The 20,216-nt window shown below is 43.1% G+C and overlaps 1 protein-coding gene across 1 annotated transcript; it reads left to right on the forward strand.

Moving 5' to 3' along the window:
• Positions 1 to 753: 753 nt before the first annotated feature.
• On the forward strand, positions 754 to 4,639 carry LOC139389927 (L-serine dehydratase/L-threonine deaminase-like). Its single transcript, XM_071136962.1, has 7 exons — positions 754 to 816; positions 1,472 to 1,638; positions 1,972 to 2,011; positions 2,174 to 2,405; positions 3,059 to 3,286; positions 3,816 to 3,940; positions 4,053 to 4,639. Exons 2-7 carry the CDS (start codon positions 1,480 to 1,482, stop codon positions 4,250 to 4,252), a joined length of 984 nt encoding a protein of 327 aa, XP_070993063.1. The 5' UTR covers positions 754 to 816; positions 1,472 to 1,479; the 3' UTR covers positions 4,253 to 4,639.
• Positions 4,640 to 20,216: the final 15,577 nt, after the last annotated feature.

Raw genomic sequence — 20,216 nt, forward strand, 5'->3', positions numbered from 1 at the left:
CGTGTAAAAATGGTCTGTACACTTATCTATAGACTGACCCAGTTTTGTACTCACGTTTAAATTATTAGTTCAGTAATTTATTACACACTGTCAATAACGTAAAATGTGAATACTACTAAAGCAAGGGTCATAAAAGCAAGGGACACAAACGTGCGTTTGTGAATACAAGTAAGATGCATTTCCTTCTGTATTGGGTATTCTCCTGCTAGGGAGGGGAATGTAATTTAACGTTGTTTCCATTATCCAAATTATGACCATCATTTTAGCAATAGCCTACGGATTTTTGTAGGCCTATCTAGGCGTATTTGATAATGCATGATGTAAGTTGAGGTGCCCATTAATTAAGTTACTACAGTTTATAGCCTAAAGACCCAGCAAATATAAATATAATGTATTATAATATGCAGGACAGTTAATACAGATTTGCTCTAACTTCCAAAGACATTATGTTAATCCTATTTTTCTTAAATGTAGCGGTGATCATATGGGTTAATCAATTTGAGTACATCACCATGCTAGCCCAAAACCAATACATTTAACAGAAATGTACAATATATTATGTTGTCTTAGACCTTATTAGGGGAATGGTGTGTGACAAAAACTCTAAAATCCCCACGTCTCGTCTAGGTAAAGTGTTGTGTGACATCAGAGGAGTGCCCACCGGTGATTGGTTGCGGAGGGAGGTCCCCGCTGCCGAGTAGGAATAAAAACATCTTCTAATTCTCATCAGTGAAAGCTCGACTGGAACTGTCTATTTCCCACTTGACCTGACTGTTGAGAAGTTTGCATTTTACCCTAAAACAGAAGTCTACTAAGGTAAAGTGAAACTTTACTTTGATTGTCTTGGTCTTAAAGCCTGCAATATATGTGCTTGTTTGGATTATTCATATTTTTTATTTATAGTGTCTGTTATTGAAGCAATTGTAAAAGCTTTAGAAGAAAATTATAATATGCCTACATAATTAATTTGATGTAAGAAATATTATATTTAAGTACCTATTATAAGCACCTATTTTATGTATTTTTTTTACCTGTATTTATTACAAAGTTTGTATTGTCTTAGAGTGTCAGTGTACTCCCTTGCTTGCTTCTAGGTTTTTATTGATGTTCTTTCTGTAGTGCTAATAGAGTGATATTGAACTCAACCTTTAATGTGGGGGATGTTCATTGATGTGGAGCTCTTCCTCTAATGCTTGTATCCACTGCTGATCTTTCTCTGTGAATTAACACTTAAATGTAGCCTAGTGGTTAAGAGCATTGGGCCAGTAAGCAAAAGGTTGCACATCTGTCTATGTGCTCTTGATCAAGGCACCTAACCACAACTGCTCTGGATGAGAGTGTCTGCATAATGTAGTGACTGAACACAAGAGTACAATCATGTTAAGCTCTTCCTCCACAATTATTGAAAATGTATGAATTCATGTGCTTTCATACTTGTCACACATTAATTAATCAACTTGTCTGTCCTCAGCTAGAGAAATGAACAACCCACAGGAGAGAGCTCTTCACGTGGCCACCCCACTGAGGGAGAGCCTTGCCCTGACCAAAATAGCAGGCACCTCTGTCTACCTGAAACTAGAGTCATCCCAGCCCACAGGATCCTTCAAGATCAGGGGCATTGGACACCTTTGCAAGACAGTGAGTGAATCACCCATACCTATGAGTTAGGAGAGGAAAAGGATGTGGAGTGAGGGGGTGCTTGTGATAAGATGGGATGATGTTGTTGTGCTAGAATGCATGTTAGGGGCCCCAGCAAAACAACATGGGGTGTGGATGTGCAGGTGAATGGTATATAGCATGTTCCCAGTAGGACCAGTCCAGACCAGTTTGAGGAGGTCAGTCCCTGTCTGAATACTGGACATGTGACTAATTTGATTTGATTTGATATTTTCAATGTGGGGTCCCTTGAGTTCTTCTCATAAAGGGGAACAGAACTGTGAGTCATATCATGTGCTCTTTGTTGTCTTTCAGTGGGCTGAACGAGGCTGTGAGAGATTTGTCTGCTGTTCAGGTGAGTAATCACCTTGAAATCACTGCTTAAAAATCTTTGTCACAATACAAGAAGCATAACATATTATCTCAGAAATCTATATTCTTATGGGATCTTTCATTTAAGCACTCTCCGTATAGTATCCGTTTTCCTAAAGTGGCCAATGTCATTGCTCCATCACAGGAGGAAATGCTGGTATGGCGGCTGCTTACTCTGCCCGTAAGCTTGGGGTACCTGCCACCATTGTCGTGCCCAGTGTCACCCCGGAACCAACAGTTGAGAGGCTGAGGGACGAAGGCGCCGATGTGGTCATTCATGGCAAGGCGTTGAATGTGAGCATCGAATATGGACAACAGCTTGTGGCCAACAACCCTGGATGGATCTTCATCTCTCCCTTTGATGACCCTCTCATCTGGTGAGTTACAGATACCATATCAATACACTTCAGCAACTTCAGTGTTGCTCTATTTCCTGTGAATGTACTGATAATAATAGTCAAAGTAAGAGTGTCTTCCATGAAATAAGGAAAGCTGATAAGGGATAAGAAACATTCAACTCTATTCCAATCCAAATGAAACTTTGCGTGGCATATTTTCTTGTATACATTTATTATGCATAGTATCCTGAGTGTTACCATGCTTTACTGAGTAAAACTTGTACATTGTTCTCTGTGCAATGATAGGATGATTGGCAGAATCTATGAGGATATCTTATCGTGCATTTTTGTGCTGCAGTTAACAAGAGGGATTGAAGATAATCTAATTCTACAAGATGACTGAACCCTCATGGCAGCCAAATGTTTCTGGTTAATTTCACAGCCAAACACTAACTATACACTTCAGCTGAATAGACTTCAATGTTATCAGCAGCATTATAGCAGAACCAGCAGCCTTTTCTTGTCTCATGAACGATTAACAACATAGCTTATTCCGAAAGATTGTTAGTGTTCCATTCCAGTCAACATAGAACGATGTATACAAAGCAGATTCTAAGGACTGCTTTGCAATGTATCATAAAATGTATTGTGAATGAAAAGTGAAAACACATTTTTTTTCAATGTGTGTGTAGGGAGGGCCATGCGTCTCTGGTGAAGGAAGTGGAGTCCGAGCTGCAGGAGAAGCCTGGGGCGATGGTGTTGTCAGTTGGAGGTGGAGGCCTCATGAACGGGGTTGTCGAAGGACTGCGTCGCGCCGGCTGGGAAAATGTTCCAGTCGTAGCGATGGAGACCATGGGGGCACACAGCCTTAATGCTGCTATAAAGGCTGGGAAGTTGATCACTCTGCCTGAGATCACAAGGTAAGAAATTGTAAGAGTCACACTCACACTGAGAGACCAGGATCTTTAAAAAAACAAATAATAATATAACTTTTATTTAACCAGGTAGGCTAGTTGAGAACAAGTTCTCATTTACAACTGCGACCTGGCCAAGATAAAGCAAAGCAGTGCGACACAAACAACAACACAGAGTTACACATGGTATAAACAAGTGTACAGTCAATAACACAATAGAAAAAAATAAAGTCTATCTACAGTGTGTGCAAATGGCGTGAGGAGGTAAGGCAATAAATAGGTCATAGTAGCGGAGTAATTACAATTTAGCAAATTAACACTGGAGTGATTGATGAGGAGATGATGATGTGCAAGTAGAATACTGGTGTGCAAAAGAGCAGAAAAGTACATAAAAACAATATGGGGATGAGGTAGGTAGATTGGGTGGGCTATTTACATATCTGATAACATTACAGACAAAAAGTAATATGTTAGCACAAAAAAAGAAGGCAAAGCCGTATGCACAACAACAATTCTATCATTTTCATCTACACAGCATTGCCACAACATTGGGCCTGACAAGAGTATCTGCACAGACCCTGAAACTTGCTGGCGAACATACCGTTTACTCCGAGGTGGTCACAGACCAGGATGCTGTCAAAGCTGTCGAGCGCTTTGTTGGTGAGCATCACAAACAGTAGGCTAGACCTGTGTAGAGGATCATATGATTACTACTGTATACCTAAAAAAGCCCACAAGCCTCTCTGATACTGAATTCCTCTTCCTGCTCCAGACGATGAGAAGGTCCTGGTGGAGCCTGCGTGTGGCGCTGCCCTGGCAGCTGTGTACTGTGACATCATTCCCAGACTGCAGAAGGAGGGCAAGCTGAAGCAGGACCTGGGCCCTGTGGTGATCGTGGTATGTGGAGGCAACAACATCAGCATGGAACAGCTCCAGAAACTGAAGCAGCAGTTGGGCATGTCTTCCAGCTAGGCAGACAAACGGCTTTGGGTTCTGCTGATTCTTTCTCCATCACTCCATTCCCCAGATCGTTCCAGCTTTAGCTCCCCTACTTCATTGTGCACTACCAATATGTGCATCTGATTATGAGTCATGAACACCATTGGGCCAAATCATTCCAGACTGTGTGCAGTATACTCCTGAAAGGGCATGACTGGCTGAAGGATGAACGGACTTTCGATTCAGCAATAGCTTACGGTTAAGATAGAAAAGCATTGAAAGGCGTTGATAGGCATACAGTCTACTGCTCTGGCAGTAGTAGTCTTCCAATTGAATTGCCTAGATGATTATCTTCTTGGTTTAAAATGAACCAAGTAGAGTAGTATTGTTGTTTGTATTTAGCATGTTTTATGTTCATGTAAACTATACCATTGGTTGTATTTTCTTCACCCTCTTTTGTACTGTATGAGTGATATTTAAAAATAAATATAATTATACACATTTTTCCTGAATATCCTGTCTGTAAAGAGTCCTGTGTGTAGCTGGTGAGAGAGTCAGGCGCAGGACAGCAGATATGAGGAAAAATGCCTGGAGTCACAATGCCTGGAGTGTTGGGTGTGGAATCAAATGCAGAGGGCAGAGGATACTGGGGAAACCTGACTTTATTAGGTTTCCAAAGCGAACGCCCAAAACAACAGGCAAAATCAGTCACAAAATTGGCCAACCCAACACAGGGCACAAACGGACAGGAACACAACACGCACAACCTGATTAACAGAAAACAAGCCCGCACAAAAACAGACTTAAAGAGGCTTAAATAGACTGAATCAAAAAACAAAATAAGAGACAGGTGCGACCAATAAGACCAAACAAACAGAAAAAGAAAAGGGGATCGGTGGCGGCTAGTAGACCGGCGACGACGACCGCCGAGCGCCGCCCGAACAGGCAGGGGAGCCACCTTCGGTGGGAGTCATGACAACGTGCTTTACTCAAAAAAGTCAAATATACAAAGAAACATCTTTAGCACACACAGACGGACCGAAATAGACAATAAACAATCACTCACAAAAACTATGTGGGGAACAGAGGGTTAAATAATGAACAAGTGATTGTGGGATTGACAACAGGTGTGTGAAACAAAGACAAAACAAATGGAAAATGAAAAGTGGTTCGGCAGTAGCTAGAAAGCCGGTGACGTCGACCGCCGAACGCCGCCCAAACAAGGAGAGGGACCGACTTCGGCGGAAGTCGTGGCAGTACCACACCCCCCCTGGAGCCGCGCACCGACACCAACCTCGGGGTCGACCCGGAGGAGACGGTGGAAATCCCGCAGCAACGAAGGGTCCAGAACGTCCTCCACCGGCACCCAGCATCTCTCCCCCGGACCGTACCCCTCCCACTCCACGAGGTACTGAAGGCCCCTCGCCCGACGCCTCGATTCCAGGATAGCTCGAACAGCATACGCCGGTGCCCCCTCGATGTCCAGAGGGGGCGGAGGAACCTCACATACCTCAGCTTCCTGGAGGGGACCAGCCACCACCGGCCTGAGGAGAGACACATGGAACAAAGGGTTAATATGATAATCTGGGGAAGCTGTAACCTGTAACATACCTCGTTTATTCTCCTCAGGACTATAAATGGCCCCACACACTGCGGCCCCAGCTTCCGGCAGGGCAGGCAGAGGGGCAGGTTTTGGGTCGAGAGCCAGACCCGGGAACCCCGGTGCGAACACGGGGGCCTCGCTGCAGTGGCGGTCTGCGCCCTCTTTTTGCCGCCTCACGACCTGGTGTAGGTTCACATGGGCGGCATCCCAGGTCTCCTCCGAGCGCTTAAACCACCGCAGGAGCTTCGATCTAGCTCTGATGCAACGGTGCCAGAACCGGCTGATACCCCAGTATGCACTGGAAAGGAAAGAGGTTAGTGGAGGAGTGGCGGAGTGAGTTTTGGGCCATCTCTGGCCAGGGGATGAACGCCGCCCAGTCCCCCAGCCGGACCTGGCAATATGACCGCAGAAACCTACCCATATCCTGGTTGACTCTCTCCACCTGCCCGTTACTCTCGGGGTGAAAACCTGAGGTGAGGCTGACCGAGATCCCCAGACGTTCCATGAACGCTCTCCAGACCCTGGACGTGAACTGGGGACCTCGCTCAGACTATGTCCTCAGGCACCCCGTAGTGCTGGAAGACATGAGTGAACAGGGCCTCCGCAGTCTGTAGGGCTGTAGGGAGGCTGGGCAAAGGGAGGAGACGGCAGGACTTAGAAAACCGATCCACAACAACCAGGATCGTGGTGTTGCCCTGTGAGGGAGGAAGATCTGTCAGGAAGTCCACTGACAGGTGCAACCACGGCCGTTGTGAAACAGGTAGGGGTTGTAATTTCCCTCTGGGCAGGTTCCTGGGAGCCTTGCACTGGGCGCACCCTCACGTCCTTGGCCAAGGTGGGCCACCAGTACTTCCCACTAAGGCAGCGCACCATCCGCCCAATGCCAGGATGACCAGAGGAGGGTGACGTATGGGCCCAATAGATCAAAAGGTTGCGGACAGTAGGCGGAACGTACAGGCGCCCAGCTGGACACTGGGGGTGAATGATTCTGTAAAGAGTCCTGTGTGTAGCTGGTGAGAGAGTCAGGCGCAGGACAGCATATACGAGTAAAAAACGTGCTTTACTCAAAAAAGGCAAATATACAAAGAAACATATTTAGCACACACAGACGGACCGAAATATACAATAAACAATCACTCACAAAAACCATGTGGGGAACAGAGGGTTAAATAATGAACAAGTGATTGTGGGATTGACAACAGGTGTGTGAAACAAAGACAAAACAAATGGAAAATGAAAAGTGGATCGGCAATAGCTAGAAAGCCGGTGACGTTGACCGCCGAACGCCGCCCCGAACAAAGAGAGGGACCGACTTCGGCGAAAGTCGTGACACTGTCTGGAGTACCATTTCTTATAATCTGTGTTATGAATTTACTATTTAGATTCTGGTGAGGCTTCTTTCTACAGTGCAAATAAATAAACTAAAACAACAAACTAAATTTAACGAAACTTAAACATCTCATATCTACAGTATTTTTTTGTATTATTGGATGAAATTCTGACCAATAGCCATAGGAGATAGGAGATATTCATGCACTCAGCATTTGAAGGCCTTTTATTTTGTATTTATTTTTACTTAACATTGATTTAACTTGGCAAGTCAGTTAAGAACAAATTCTTATTTACAATGACGGCCTAGGAACAGTGGGTTAACTGCCTGTTCAGGGGCACAACGACAGATTTTTACATGGTCAGCTCGGGGATTCAATCTAGCAACCTTTCGGTTACTGGCCCAACACTAACCACTAGGCTACCTGCCGCCTCTTCTACTGGCCTGTCCTATCAATGACCTCCTGACCACCACTGTGGAACACCAGTGGTTCTTTGGTTTACGTTATTGTACCAAAGTTTCAACATACCATGCAAGATGGACTAACCATGCCAGGTGAAATGTAATTACTGTAATTCCATTGTCTTATAAAGGAAAATTAGGTGACAACCAGTTCTGGTATGACGTAACAAAAGTGTCTCAAAAGAAGGCATGTCACGCTGTTGTTCCCAAAACTATGTTGACATGTCTATCCTAACAGTTATGATAATCAGTATTATCTTATACAGTTGAAGTCGGAAGTTTACATACACCTTAGCCAAATACATTTAACCTCAGTTTTTCACAATTCCTGACATTTAATCCTAGTTAGGTCAGTTGGGATCACCACTTCATTTTAAGATTGTGAAATGTCAGAATAATAGTAGAGAGAATTATTTATTTCAGCTTTTATTTCTTTCATCACATTCCCAGTGGGTCTGAAGTTTACATACACTCAATTAGTATTTGATAGCATTGCCTTGGGTCAAACATTTCAGGTAGCCTTCTACAAGCTTCCCACAATAAGTTGGGTGAGATTTGGCCCATTCCTCCTGACAGAGCTGGTGTAACTGAGTCAGGTTGGTAGGCCTCCTTGCTCGCACACACTTTATCAGTTCTGCTGACAAATTTTCTATAGGATTGAAGTCCGGGCTTTGTGATAGGCACTCCAATACCTTTACTTTGTTGTCCTTAAGCCATTTTGCCAGAACTTTGGAAGTATGCTTGGGATCATTGCTCATTTGGAAGACCCATTTGCGACCAAGCATTAACTTCCTGACTGATGTCTTGAGATGTTGCTTCAATATATCCAGATAATTTTCCTCCTCATGATGCCATCTATTTTGAGAAGTGCACCAGTCCTTCCTGCAGCAAAGCACCTCCACAACATGATGCTGCCACCCCCGGGCTTCACGGTTGGGATGGTGTTCTTCGGCTTGCAAGCCTCCCCCCTTTTCCTCTAAACATAACGATGGTCATTATGGCCAAACAGTTCTATTTTTGTTTCATCAGACCAGAGGACATTTCTCCAAAAAGTACGATCTTTGTCCCCATGTGCAGTTGCAAACCGTAGTCTGTCTTTTTTATTGTGGTTTTGGAGCAGTGGCTTCCACCTTGCTGAGCGGCCTTTCAGGTTTTGTCGATATAGGACTTGTTTTACTGTGGATATACTGTAGATACTTTTGTACCTGTTTCCTCCAGCATCTTCACAAGGTCCTTTGCTGTTGTTCTGGGATTGATTTGCATTCGCACCAAAGTACGTTCATCTCTAGGAGACAGAACACGTCTCCTTCCTGAGCGGTATGACGGCTGCAAAGTCCCATGGTGTTTATACTTGCATACTATTGTTTGTACAGATGAACATGGTACCTTCAGGCATTTGGAAATTGCTTCTAAGGATGAACCAGACTTGTGGAGGTCTACAATGTTTTTTCTGAGGTCTTGGCTGATTTCTTTAGATTTTCCCATCATTTCAAGCAAAGAGGCAAAGATTTTGAAGGTAAGCCTTGAAATACAGCCACAGGTACACCTCCAATTGATTCATGTGATGTCAATTATCCTATCAGAAGCTTCTAAAGCCATGACATTGTTTTCTGGAATTTTCCAAGCTGCTTAAAGGCACAGTCAACTTAATGTATGCGTTGGGGCGGCAGGGTAGCCTAGTGGTTAGAGCTTTGGACTAGTAACCAAAGGTTGCAAGTTCAAATCCCAGGTACAAATCTGTCATTCTCCCCCTGAACAGGCAATTAACCCACTGTTCCTGGGCTGTCATTGAAAATAAGAATTTGTTCTTAACTGACTTGCCTAGTTAAATAATAGGTCAAATAAAATAACTTCTGATACAGTGAGTTATAAGTGAAATCGTCTGTCTTTAAACAATTGTTGGAAAATTGACTTGTGTTATGCACAAAGTAGATATCCTAAACGACTTGCCAAAACTATAGTTTTTAACAAGAAATGTGTGGAGTGGTTGAAAAATTAACTGTATGTAAACTTCCGACTTCAACTTGATCAGTCAGGATTTGGTTCAGGTGTCCCCTAAGATCCCTCAATTTACAGGGTCATAAAACCCTTACAAATGACAAGTTTGAATGGAGAATTTTCTTGATGCCCTTGATAAGATGGTGCACATAAAGGAGGGCACTTTTAGAGGTCACTGACAAATTTTAAGAACAGCGTAGTCTGCCCATTGAATAGGCTATTTGTCAAATATAAATGGTAAAAACCGTTGCCACAATGTTGATATTGAAGTACACAGATAGTTACACTTAGTGAGAAAATGCTTTGGCCTTGTTTCTCTAACCTTATCTGTGTCCCTGCCTGAGGTGAGGAGCTGTTGCAGAGGGTCCACACTGGAAGTCTTAAACATCCAATTGGCTGATCATTGAGGGCTGTGACCCAGTTCTGTTTCCTCATTGGTGTGCAGATTTTTAAAACGGAGGTGATCAGCCAATTGTGAGAGGGGAGATTATAGGTATACTGCTGACCAATATCTAAAACTGACCCTAACCAAATATTAACCAATTCTGAAATTAAATATTGGTTTGCAGGTCAGGAGTGTCCATAAATACCCTCTGAAGACAGGCTTCCTTCCCCCTGTCAAATGACCCAAAACACCTTAAGAGTCCCGGGCACAAAATATTCTCAGAGTTCCTCACATGCAGCCCAAGATGCACGTAGTCTGGGATTGATATAGTATGCAACAGGTCACAATGTGTAGCGTACCAATGGTGGAATGGGGGTAGGTGACTGAGGAGAGGCACAGATCTAGCTGGAACTGGCCCGGCACTTGTTGCTCTGAAAAAGGGTCCGGTTTATAGCAGACTGGGGTGATGTAACACGTTGTTTGAGTTAGGACTAGGGCCCTTACATAAAACACACAGCAGAGGGACGGAAGTAAGGCACCAGAGCACCCAACCTTTCACAATAATCTGTGGGACCACAAGACAACCAACTTTATCTTTCAACACCCATTCAGTAAAGGTTTTATTGGGTCCCCAGAGAGAATTATTTATTTCAGCTGAGGTAGAATGGTTTTAAATATTCCCGCGTTAAATTCTGTCCACCAGAAACACTGCGTCATGGTCAGATTTGCTGAAGGGAGGACGAGGGAGCGCCTTATATGCTTTTCTGTGGGCAGAATAAAAGAGGTCTAGAGTTATAGCGCGCCTTTTAGCGCCGTAAAATTGAGATTTTAAATTGGTTTAAAATCTCCTCGCATTAAATTCTTCCCACCAGAAACGCTGCCTCTGGTTGAGCTGGTTTCTTGTTTGTTTATGGCCTGATACAGTTTGTTGTTTATGAAGAGACATACCCATCCCCCTTTGGACTTGCCCGAGGCCGCTTTCGTCTGATCGTGCCGCTGCAATGATGTGTGAAGAAAATCGTCAACATTTTATCTGCTAGAATAGCATATGCCAAACACACATCTAAGCAAAGACTGGCAAATGAAGTGGATTTACGCTATGATTAAATGCTAGTGAATGTGGCTGGGGAAAAAACACTCAACGGTCAAAAAAAGTGTTATTTTTTGTCCTCAAGATAAATCATTCAAAATTGTATATAAAAAATATACACTGGATTAAATTTCAAAATAATCATTGTGTATGTATGCCTTCATGATAATAGAAGCATAATGACATAGAAGTACATTTTAGACTATTTTATTTCACTGGAAGGAGGCAGTTTTTCAATGTCCCAAGTGCTGCTCAATCAACTTCAACGAGAATAATTCGGAATAAAATTATACATTTAAAAAGATATTTACAAATTTTCGTCATTAAATGTTATCTTATGTATAGTCTTTTTATGTTGAATGATGCACTTTTTCTAAGAATATTGACTATTTCCTGTACGTCTTCAAAATCGTTGTCCACCCTGTTACATTGTGTTGGTAAAATTGAGGTAGAATGACTTGAAATCTCCTCACATTAAATTCTAACCACCAGAAACGCTGCCTCTGGTTGAGCTGGTTCCTTGTTTGTTTATGGCCCGATACAGTTCGTTGTTTATGAAGAGACATACCCATCCCCCTTTGGACTTGCCCAAGCACTTGGTTTGTGTTCATCATGTTTAATATAGATGATAAACGTGAACACTACAAAATACAAAACAACAAATGTGGAAAAACCGAAACAGTTCTGTCTGGTGCAAACACACGAAGACAGAAGACAACCACCCACAAAAACCCAACACAAAACAGGCTACCTAAATATGGTTCCCAATCAGAGACAATGACTAACACCTGCCTCTGATTGAGAACCATATCAGGCCAAACATAGAAACGGGAAAACTAGACACACAACATAGAATGCCCACTCAGCTCACGTCCTGACCAACACTAAAACAAAGAAAACACAAAAGAACTATGGTCAGAACGTGACAACACTTTTCCTAAGAATATTGACTATTTTCTGTACGTCCTCAAAATCGTTGTCCACCCTGTTACATTGTGCTTACTGGCACTAAGAAAATATATATTATAAAAATATATATTTTCTACAATGACATTACAGACAGGATATTATGCCACTTCCTTGGCGGGAAAACAATTATGGTGAATCTGGTGAGTATGCAAAAATACAAAAGACGTTAATCGAATTTCATAATTTCAAAATATATTTGTCAAACAATGCAAATTACTTTTCATGTGGCAGCCATTATCTTAGCTTCATCACGATCACTTGGAGCATAGTTGCTAACTTTAGCTCAAAATGTCTACCCTGTTATTGTCCACCCTGTTATCCATGTACAAGGTACAGGGTGGACATGCACTCAACAGGTTGGACAAATGGATACCTTGCAGTAATGTGTTGCAAAATATGTGTTTTTATTCATAAATTGTAGTTACACAATTACAGTATATATAGCATGTATAGTATTTTAAGAATAAATAAATATCAATTGAATCAGGTCTTTCTGAAGGAATGGCACCTCCTCTTAGTGCAGCGACAATACAGAGAACGACGTAATGCTGACCCAGAAAGAAGGAGAGAGTATCTAGAGAAAGAGAGGGAGAAATGGAGGAAAGATAAAGAGACAGGGAAGAAGAAGGCAATAGCTGAACTCAGTGACAGAGTGCAGTGTGCAGAAAGGAAGAAATGGAGAGATTCAAAAAGGATACTCAGAGGCAGGGCCAAGCTGAGTGCGTTGCTGCAGTCCCAAACACCCCCCTAAACTCCTGAAAATCAGCCTGGGCCTTCAAGATTAGAATATGCTTAAGATAAGGCATTTAAGATTATTAGTTGGTAAACTAAAGAGATAGATCATTTAAAATCAGAAGTGGCAAAGGAGCGGGAAAAAAAAGGAAAAGTACAGGAAGAGGAATGCAAGGATTAGGGGAGAACAGGCATCTGTATCGCCTCGTTCAACAGTCAAAGCATTGCTGAGACCTCAGAATGTGACAGAACGTATCAAGAGGGCTCTTCTCTTTCATACATCTCTCATTAAAGATATCAAAACAAAATACAGAAACGCAAGGAACGGTGTTGGGCTTTTCAAATAAGAGAGCAAAGTTGGAAGGGGGCCTTTGCTCTTTTTTTGACGAGGAAGGAAAGCAGAACAGAAACAGAAATCAAAAGGAAAGTGAAGGATTTCTTTCTCCGTGATGATGTAAGTCATATAACGACCGGCCGCAAACAAACCATCACATGACTAAAGAACAGAATTGTATTTATTTTATTTTATTTATTTCACCTTTATTTAACCAGGTAGGCAAGTTGAGAACAAGTTCTCATTTACAATTGCGACCTGGCCAAGATAAAGCAAAGCAGTTCGACACATACAACGACACAGAGTTACACATGGAGTAAAACAAACATACAGTCAATAATACAGTATAAACAAGTCTATATACGATGTGAGCAAATGAGGTGAGATAAGGGAGGTAAAGGCAAAAAGGCCATGGTGGCAAAGTAGATACAATATAGCAAGTAAAACACTGGAATGGTAGATTTGCAATGGGAGAATGTGCAAAGTAGAAATAAAAATAATGGGGGTTTTGCAAAGGAGCAAAATAAATAAATTAATTAAATACAGTAGGGAAAGAGGTAGTTGTTTGGGCTAAATTATAGGTGGGCTATGTACAGGTGCAGTACTCTGTGAGCTGCTCTGACAGTTGGTGCTTAAAGCTAGTGAGGGAGATAAGTGTTTCCAGTTTCAGAGATTTTTGTAGTTCGTTCCAGTCATTGGCAGCAGAGAACTGGAAGGAGAGGCGGCCAAAGAAATAATTGGTTTTGGGGGTGACTAGAGAGATATACCTGCTGGAGCGTGTGCTACAGGTGGGAGATGCAATGGTGACCAGCGAGCTGAGATAAGGGGGGACTTTACCTAGCAGGGTCTTGTAGATGACATGGAGCCAGTGGGTTTGGCGACGAGTATGAAGCGAGGGCCAGCCAACGAGAGCGTACAGGTCGCAATGGTGGGTAGTATATGGGGCTTTGGTGACAAAACGGATTTAACTGTGATAGACTGCATCCAATTTGTTGAGTAGGGTATTGGAGGCTATTTTGTAAATGACATCAACAAAGTCAAGGATTGGTAGGATGGTCAGTTTTACAAGGGTATGTTTGGCAGCATGAGTGAAGGATGCTTTGTTGCGAAATAGGAAGCCAATTCTAGATTTAACTTTGGATTGGAGATGTTTGATATGGGTCTGGAAGGAGAGTTTACAGTCTAACCAGACACCTAAGTATTTGTAGTTGTCCACGTATTCTAAGTCGGAGCCGTCCAGAGTAGTAATGTTGGACAGGCGGGTAGGTACCGGTAGCGATCGGTTGAAGAGCATGCATTTAGTTTTACTTGTATTTAAGAGCAATTGGAGGCCACGGAAGGAGAGTTGTATGGCGTTGAAGCTTGCCTGGAGGGTTGTTAACACAGTGTCCAAAGAAGGGCCAGAAGTATACAGAATGGTGTCGTCTGCGTAGAGGTGGATCAGAGACTCACCAGCAGCAAGAGCGACCTCATTGATGTATACAGAGAAGAGAGTCGGTCCAAGAATTGAACCCTGTGGCACCCCCATAGAGACTGCCAGAGGTCCGGACAGCAGACCCTCCGATTTGACACACTGAACTCTATCAGAGAAGTAGTTGGTGAACCAGGCGAGGCAATCATTTGAGAAACCAAGGCTGTCGAGTCTGCCGATGAGGATGTGGTGATTGACAGAGTCGAAAGCCTTGGCCAGATCAATGAATACGGCTGCACAGTAATGTTTCTTATCGATGGCGGTTAAGATATCATTTAGGACCTTGAGCGTGGCTGAGGTGCACCCATGACCAGCTCTGAAACCAGATTGCATAGCAGAGAAGGTATGGTGAGATTCGAAATGGTCGGTAATCTGTTTGTTGACTTGGCTTTTGAAGACCTTAGAAAGGCATGGTAGGATAGATATAGGTCTGTAGCAGTTTGGGTCAAGAGTGTCACCCCCTTTGAAGAGGGGGATGACCGCAGCTGCTTTCCAATCTTTGGGAATCTCAGACGACACGAAAGAGAGGTTGAACAGGCTAGTAATAGGGGTGGCAACAATTTTGGCAGATCATTTTAGAAAGAAAGGGTCCAGATTGTCTAGCCCGGCTGATTTGTAGGGGTCCAGATTTTACAGCTCTTTCAGAACATCAGCTGAGCAGATTTGGGAGAAGGAGAAATGGGGAAGGCTTGGGCGAGTTGTTGTGGGGGGTGCAGTGCTGTTGACCGGGGTAGGAGAAGCCAGGTGGAAAGCATGGCCAGCCGTAGAAAAATGCTTTTTGAAATTCTCAATTATGGTGGATTTATCAGTGGTGACCGTGTTTCCTATCTTCAGTGCAGTGGGCAGCTGGGAGGAGGGGTTCTTATTCTCCATGGACTTTACAGTGTCCCAGAACTTTTTTGAGTTAGTGTTGCAGGAAGCAAATTTCTGCTTGAAAAAGCTAGCCTTGGCTTTTCTAACTGCCTGTGTATAATGGTTTCTAGCTTCCCTGAACAGCTGCATATCACGGGGGCTGTTCGATGCTAATGCAGAACGCCATAGGATGTTTTTTTGTTGGTTAAGGGCAGTCAGGTCTGGGGAGAACCAAGGGCTATATCTATTCCTGGTTCTACATTTCTTGAATGGGGCATGTTTATTTAAGATGGTTAGGAAGGCATTTAAAAAAAATATCCAGGCATCCTCTACTGACGGGATGAGATCAATATCCTTCTAGGATACCCCGGCCAGGTCGATTAGAAAGGCCTGCTCGCTGAAGTGTTTCAGGGAGCGTTTTACAGTGATGAGTGGAGGTCGTTTGACCGCTGACCCATTACGGATGCAGGCAATGAGGCAGTGATCGCTGAGATCTTGGTTGAAAACAGCAGAGGTGTATTTAGAGGGCAAGTTGGTTAGGATGATATCTATGAGGGTGCCCGTGTTTAAGGCTTTGGGGAGGTACCTGGTAGGTTCATTGATAATTTGTGTGAGGTTGAGGGCATCAAGTTTAGATTGTGGGATGGCTGGGGTGTTAAGCATGTTCCAATTTAGGTCGCCTAGCAGCACAAGCTCTGAAGATAGATGGGGGGCAATCAGTTCACATATGGTATCCAGAGCACAGCTGGGGGCAGAGGGTGGTCTATAGCAGGCGGCAACGGTGAGAGACTTGTTTTTAGAGAGGTGGATTTTTAAAAGTAGAAGTTCAAATTGTTTGGGTACAGACCTGGATAGTAGGACAGAACTCTGCAGGCTATCTTTGCAGTAGATTGCAACACTGCCCCCTTTGGCAGTTCTATCTTGTCTGAAAATGTTGTAGTTTGGAATTAAAATGTCTGAATTTTTGGTGGAATGCAGAAGAGGCTTTTGACTGACACAATGACAAATCTGCATAGGAAATTCCTGTCTGAGGAACTTGGCCAGTTGTCCTATACCTCCTTCTGCCGCCTCAGAACATTTGGGGTTGTTACGCCCAATGACACTGATTGTGAAACTTGTCACTGCAAAACCCATGAGAATTTACAGTTCATGGCAAATTCTCTTCACAGCCTTGGGCTTTTGTCCACCAAAAACCTTGAGGACATGGTCAACTCAAGTATGTGTGACCCGAAATCGAAGCTATGTGCTTATGGTGAATGTAAGGATTGCTTCCTCACATGTAATGCTGACCCAGAAAGAAGGAGAGAGTATCTAGAGAAAGAGAGGGAGAAATGGAGGAAAGATAAAGAGACAGGGAAGAAGAAGGCAATAGCTGAACTCAGTGACAGAGTGCAGTGTGCAGAAAGGAAGAAATGGAGGGATTCAAAAAGGATACTCAGAGGCAGGGCCAAGCTGAGTGCGTTGCTGCAGTCCCAAACACCCCCCTAAACTCCTGAAAATCAGCCTGGGCCTTCAAGATTAGAATATGCTTAAGATAAGGCATTTAAGATTATTAGTTGGTAAACTAAAGAGATAGATCATTTAAAATCAGAAGTGGCAAAGGAGTGGAAAAAAAAGGAAAAGTACAGGAAGAGGAATGCAAGGATTAGGGGAGAACAGGCATCTGTATCGCCTCGTTCAACAGTCAAAGCATTGCTGAGACCTCAGAATGTGACAGAACGTATCAAGAGGGCTCTTCTCTTTCATACATCTCTCATTAAAGATATCAAAACAAAATACAGAAATGCAAGGAAACAGAAGAACAAGGAAATCATTGCGAAAGTGACCTCTGTTAATATGTTGAAGAAGTATACACTTCAGAAGTATGCCCAGACGCTGTTGGGCTTTTCAAATAAGAGAGCAAAGTTGGAAGGGGGCCTTTGCTCTTTTTTGACGAGGAAGGAAAGCAGAACAGAAACAGAAATCAAAAGGAAAGTGAAGGATTTCTTTCTCCGTGATGATGTAAGTCATATAACGACCGGCCGCAAACAAACCATCACATGACTAAAGAACAAAATGCAGAAGAGGCTTTTGACTGACACAATGACAAATCTGCATAGGAAATTCCTGTCTGAGGAACTTGGCCAGTTGTCCTATACCTCCTTCTGCCGCCTCAGAACATTTGGGGTTGTTACGCCCAATGACACTGATCGTGGAACTTGTCACCGCAAAACCCATGAGAATTTACAGTTCATGGCAAATTCTCTTCACAGCCTTGGGCTTTTGTCCACCAAAAACCTTGAGGACATGGTCAACTCAAGTATGTGTGACCCGAAATCGAAGCTATGTGCTTATGGTGAATGTAAGGATTGCTTCCTCACCACTCATCCAACTCTGAAACCTCCTGGGAATGTAGAAGTTCCTCTGACACAATGGAGACGATCCAAAAAGATGAAGAGAAGTGCTCCATGATAACCGTGAAGAGGGAGGTCACAATAACAGAAACTGAACTGGTCACCTGCCATCTGTATAACCCCTACCTTGTCACAACACAACTGATTGGCACAAATGCATTAAGAAGGAATTAAATTCCACAAGTTTACTTTTAAGAAGGCACACCTGTTAATTGAAATGCATTCCGGGTGACTACCTCATGAAGCTGGTTGAGACAATGCGACGAGTGTGCAAAGCTGTCATCAAGGCAAAGGTTGGCTATTTGAAGAATCACAAATATAAAAAAACTTTTTGGTTACTACATGATTCCATATGTGTTATTTCATACAATGTAGAAAATAGTAAAAATAAAGAAAAACCCTTGAATGAGTAGGTGTTCTAAAACTTTTGACCGGTAGGGTATGTGTGTGTTTTTTGTGTGAGTGTCAGTGTAGTGTGTGTATATATAGCTGTATAGTCTTGTGAGTGTGCTTAGAGTTAGTGCAAGATTGGGTCAGCCCAGATAGTCTGGGTAACCATGAACTATTTAGCAGTCTTATGGCTTGGGGGTAGAAGCTCTCTCGGAGCATGTTGGTCGGAGAGTCGATGCTCAGGTACCATTTGCCGGAAGGTAGCAGAGTGAACAGTCTATGGCTTGGGTGGCTGGAGTCTTTGGCAATTTTTCAGGCCTTCCTGATATAGAGGTCCTGGATGGCAGGGAGGTCGGCCCCAGTGATGTACTGGGCTGTCTGAACCCCCCTCTGTATCGCTTTGCGGTCGAGGGTGGTGCATTTGCCATACCAAGTGGTGATGCATCCCAGTCAAGATTCTCTCGATGGTGCAGCTGTAGAACGTTTTGAGGGTCCGAGGTCCCATGGCAAATTTTTTCAGCCTCCTGAGGGGGAAGAGGCGTTGTCGTGCCCTCTTCATGACTGTGTGGGTGTGTGTGGACCATGTTAAGTCCTTAGTGCTGTGGACACCAACAAACTTGAAGCTCTCGAACCGCTCCACTACAGTCCCGTCTATTTTGATCGGGGCCTGTTCTCCCCTCTTTCTCCTGTAATCCACGATCAGCTCCTTCGTCTTAACGACGTTGAGTGAGAGGTTGTTGTCATGGCACCACACTGCCAAGTCTCTGACCTCCTCCCTGTAGGCTGTCTCATTGCCTAACACCTGCCTCTGATTGAGAACCATATCAGGCCAAACATAGAAACGGGAAAACTAGACACACAACATAGAATGCCCACTCAGCTCACGTCCTGACCAACACTAAAACAAAGAAAACACAAAAGAACTATGGTCAGAACGTGACAGCACTTTTCCTAAGAATATTGACTATTTTCTGTACGTCCTCAAAATCGTTGTCCACCCTGTTACATTGTGCATACTGGCACTAAGAAAATGTATATTATAAAAATATATATTTTCTACAATGACATTACAAACAGGATATTATGCCACTTCCTTGGCGGGAAAACAATTATGGTGAATCTAGTGAGTATGCAAAAATACAAAAGACGTTAATCGAATTTCATAATTTCAAAATATATTTGTCAAACAATGCAAATTACTTTTCATGTGGCAGCCATTATCTTAGCTTCATCACGATCACTTGGAGCATAGTTGCTAACTTTAGCTCAAAATGTCTACCCTGTTATTGTCCACCCTGTTATCCATGTACACATAACAGGGTGGACATGCACTCAACAGGTTGGACAAATGGATACCTTGCAGTAATGTGTTAAAAAATATGTGTTTTTATTCATAAATTGTAGTTACACAATTACAGTATATATAGCATGTATAGTATTTTAAGAATAAATAAATATCAATTGAATCCGGTCTTTCTGAAGGAATGGCACCTCCTCTTAGTGTTGCGACAATACAGAGAACGATGTAATGCTGACCCAGAAAGAAGGAGAGAGTATCTAGAGAAAGAGAGGGAGAAATGGAGGAAAGATAAAGAGACAGGGAAGAAGAAGGCAATAGCTGAACTCAGTGACAGAGTGCAGTGTGCAGAAAGGAAGAAATGGAGAGATTCAAAAAGGATACTCAGAGGCAGGGCCAAGCTGAGTGCTTTGCTGCAGTCCCAAACACCCCCCTAAACTCCTGAAAATCAGCCTGGGCCTTCAAGATTAGAATATGCTTAAGATAAGGCATTTAAGATTATTAGTTGGTAAACTAAAGAGATAGATCATTTAAAATCAGAAGTGGCATAGGAGCGGAAAAAAAAGGAAAAGTACAGGAAGAGGAATGCAAGGATTAGGGGAGAACAGGCATCTGTATCGCCTCGTTCAACAGTCAAAGCATTGCTGAGACCTCAGAATGTGACAGAACGTATCAAGAGGGCTCTTCTCTT

This window comes from Oncorhynchus clarkii, chromosome 30 (genome assembly GCF_045791955.1).
Source record: "Oncorhynchus clarkii lewisi isolate Uvic-CL-2024 chromosome 30, UVic_Ocla_1.0, whole genome shotgun sequence".
Taxonomy (NCBI): domain Eukaryota; kingdom Metazoa; phylum Chordata; class Actinopteri; order Salmoniformes; family Salmonidae; genus Oncorhynchus; species Oncorhynchus clarkii.

What these genes read in the sequence shown, in the direction of transcription:
- LOC139389927 (XM_071136962.1), top strand. Translation starts at nt 1,480, where the DNA reads ATGAACAACCCACAGGAGAGAGCTCTTCACGTGGCCACCCCACTGAGG. An exon ending in TTGGACACCTTTGCAAGACA is followed by an intron (nt 1,639 to 1,971) that starts GTGAGTGAATCA and finishes GTTGTCTTTCAG; the next exon opens with TGGGCTGAACGAGGCTGTGA. An exon ending in ACTCTGCCTGAGATCACAAG is followed by an intron (nt 3,287 to 3,815) that starts GTAAGAAATTGT and finishes TCATCTACACAG; the next exon opens with CATTGCCACAACATTGGGCC.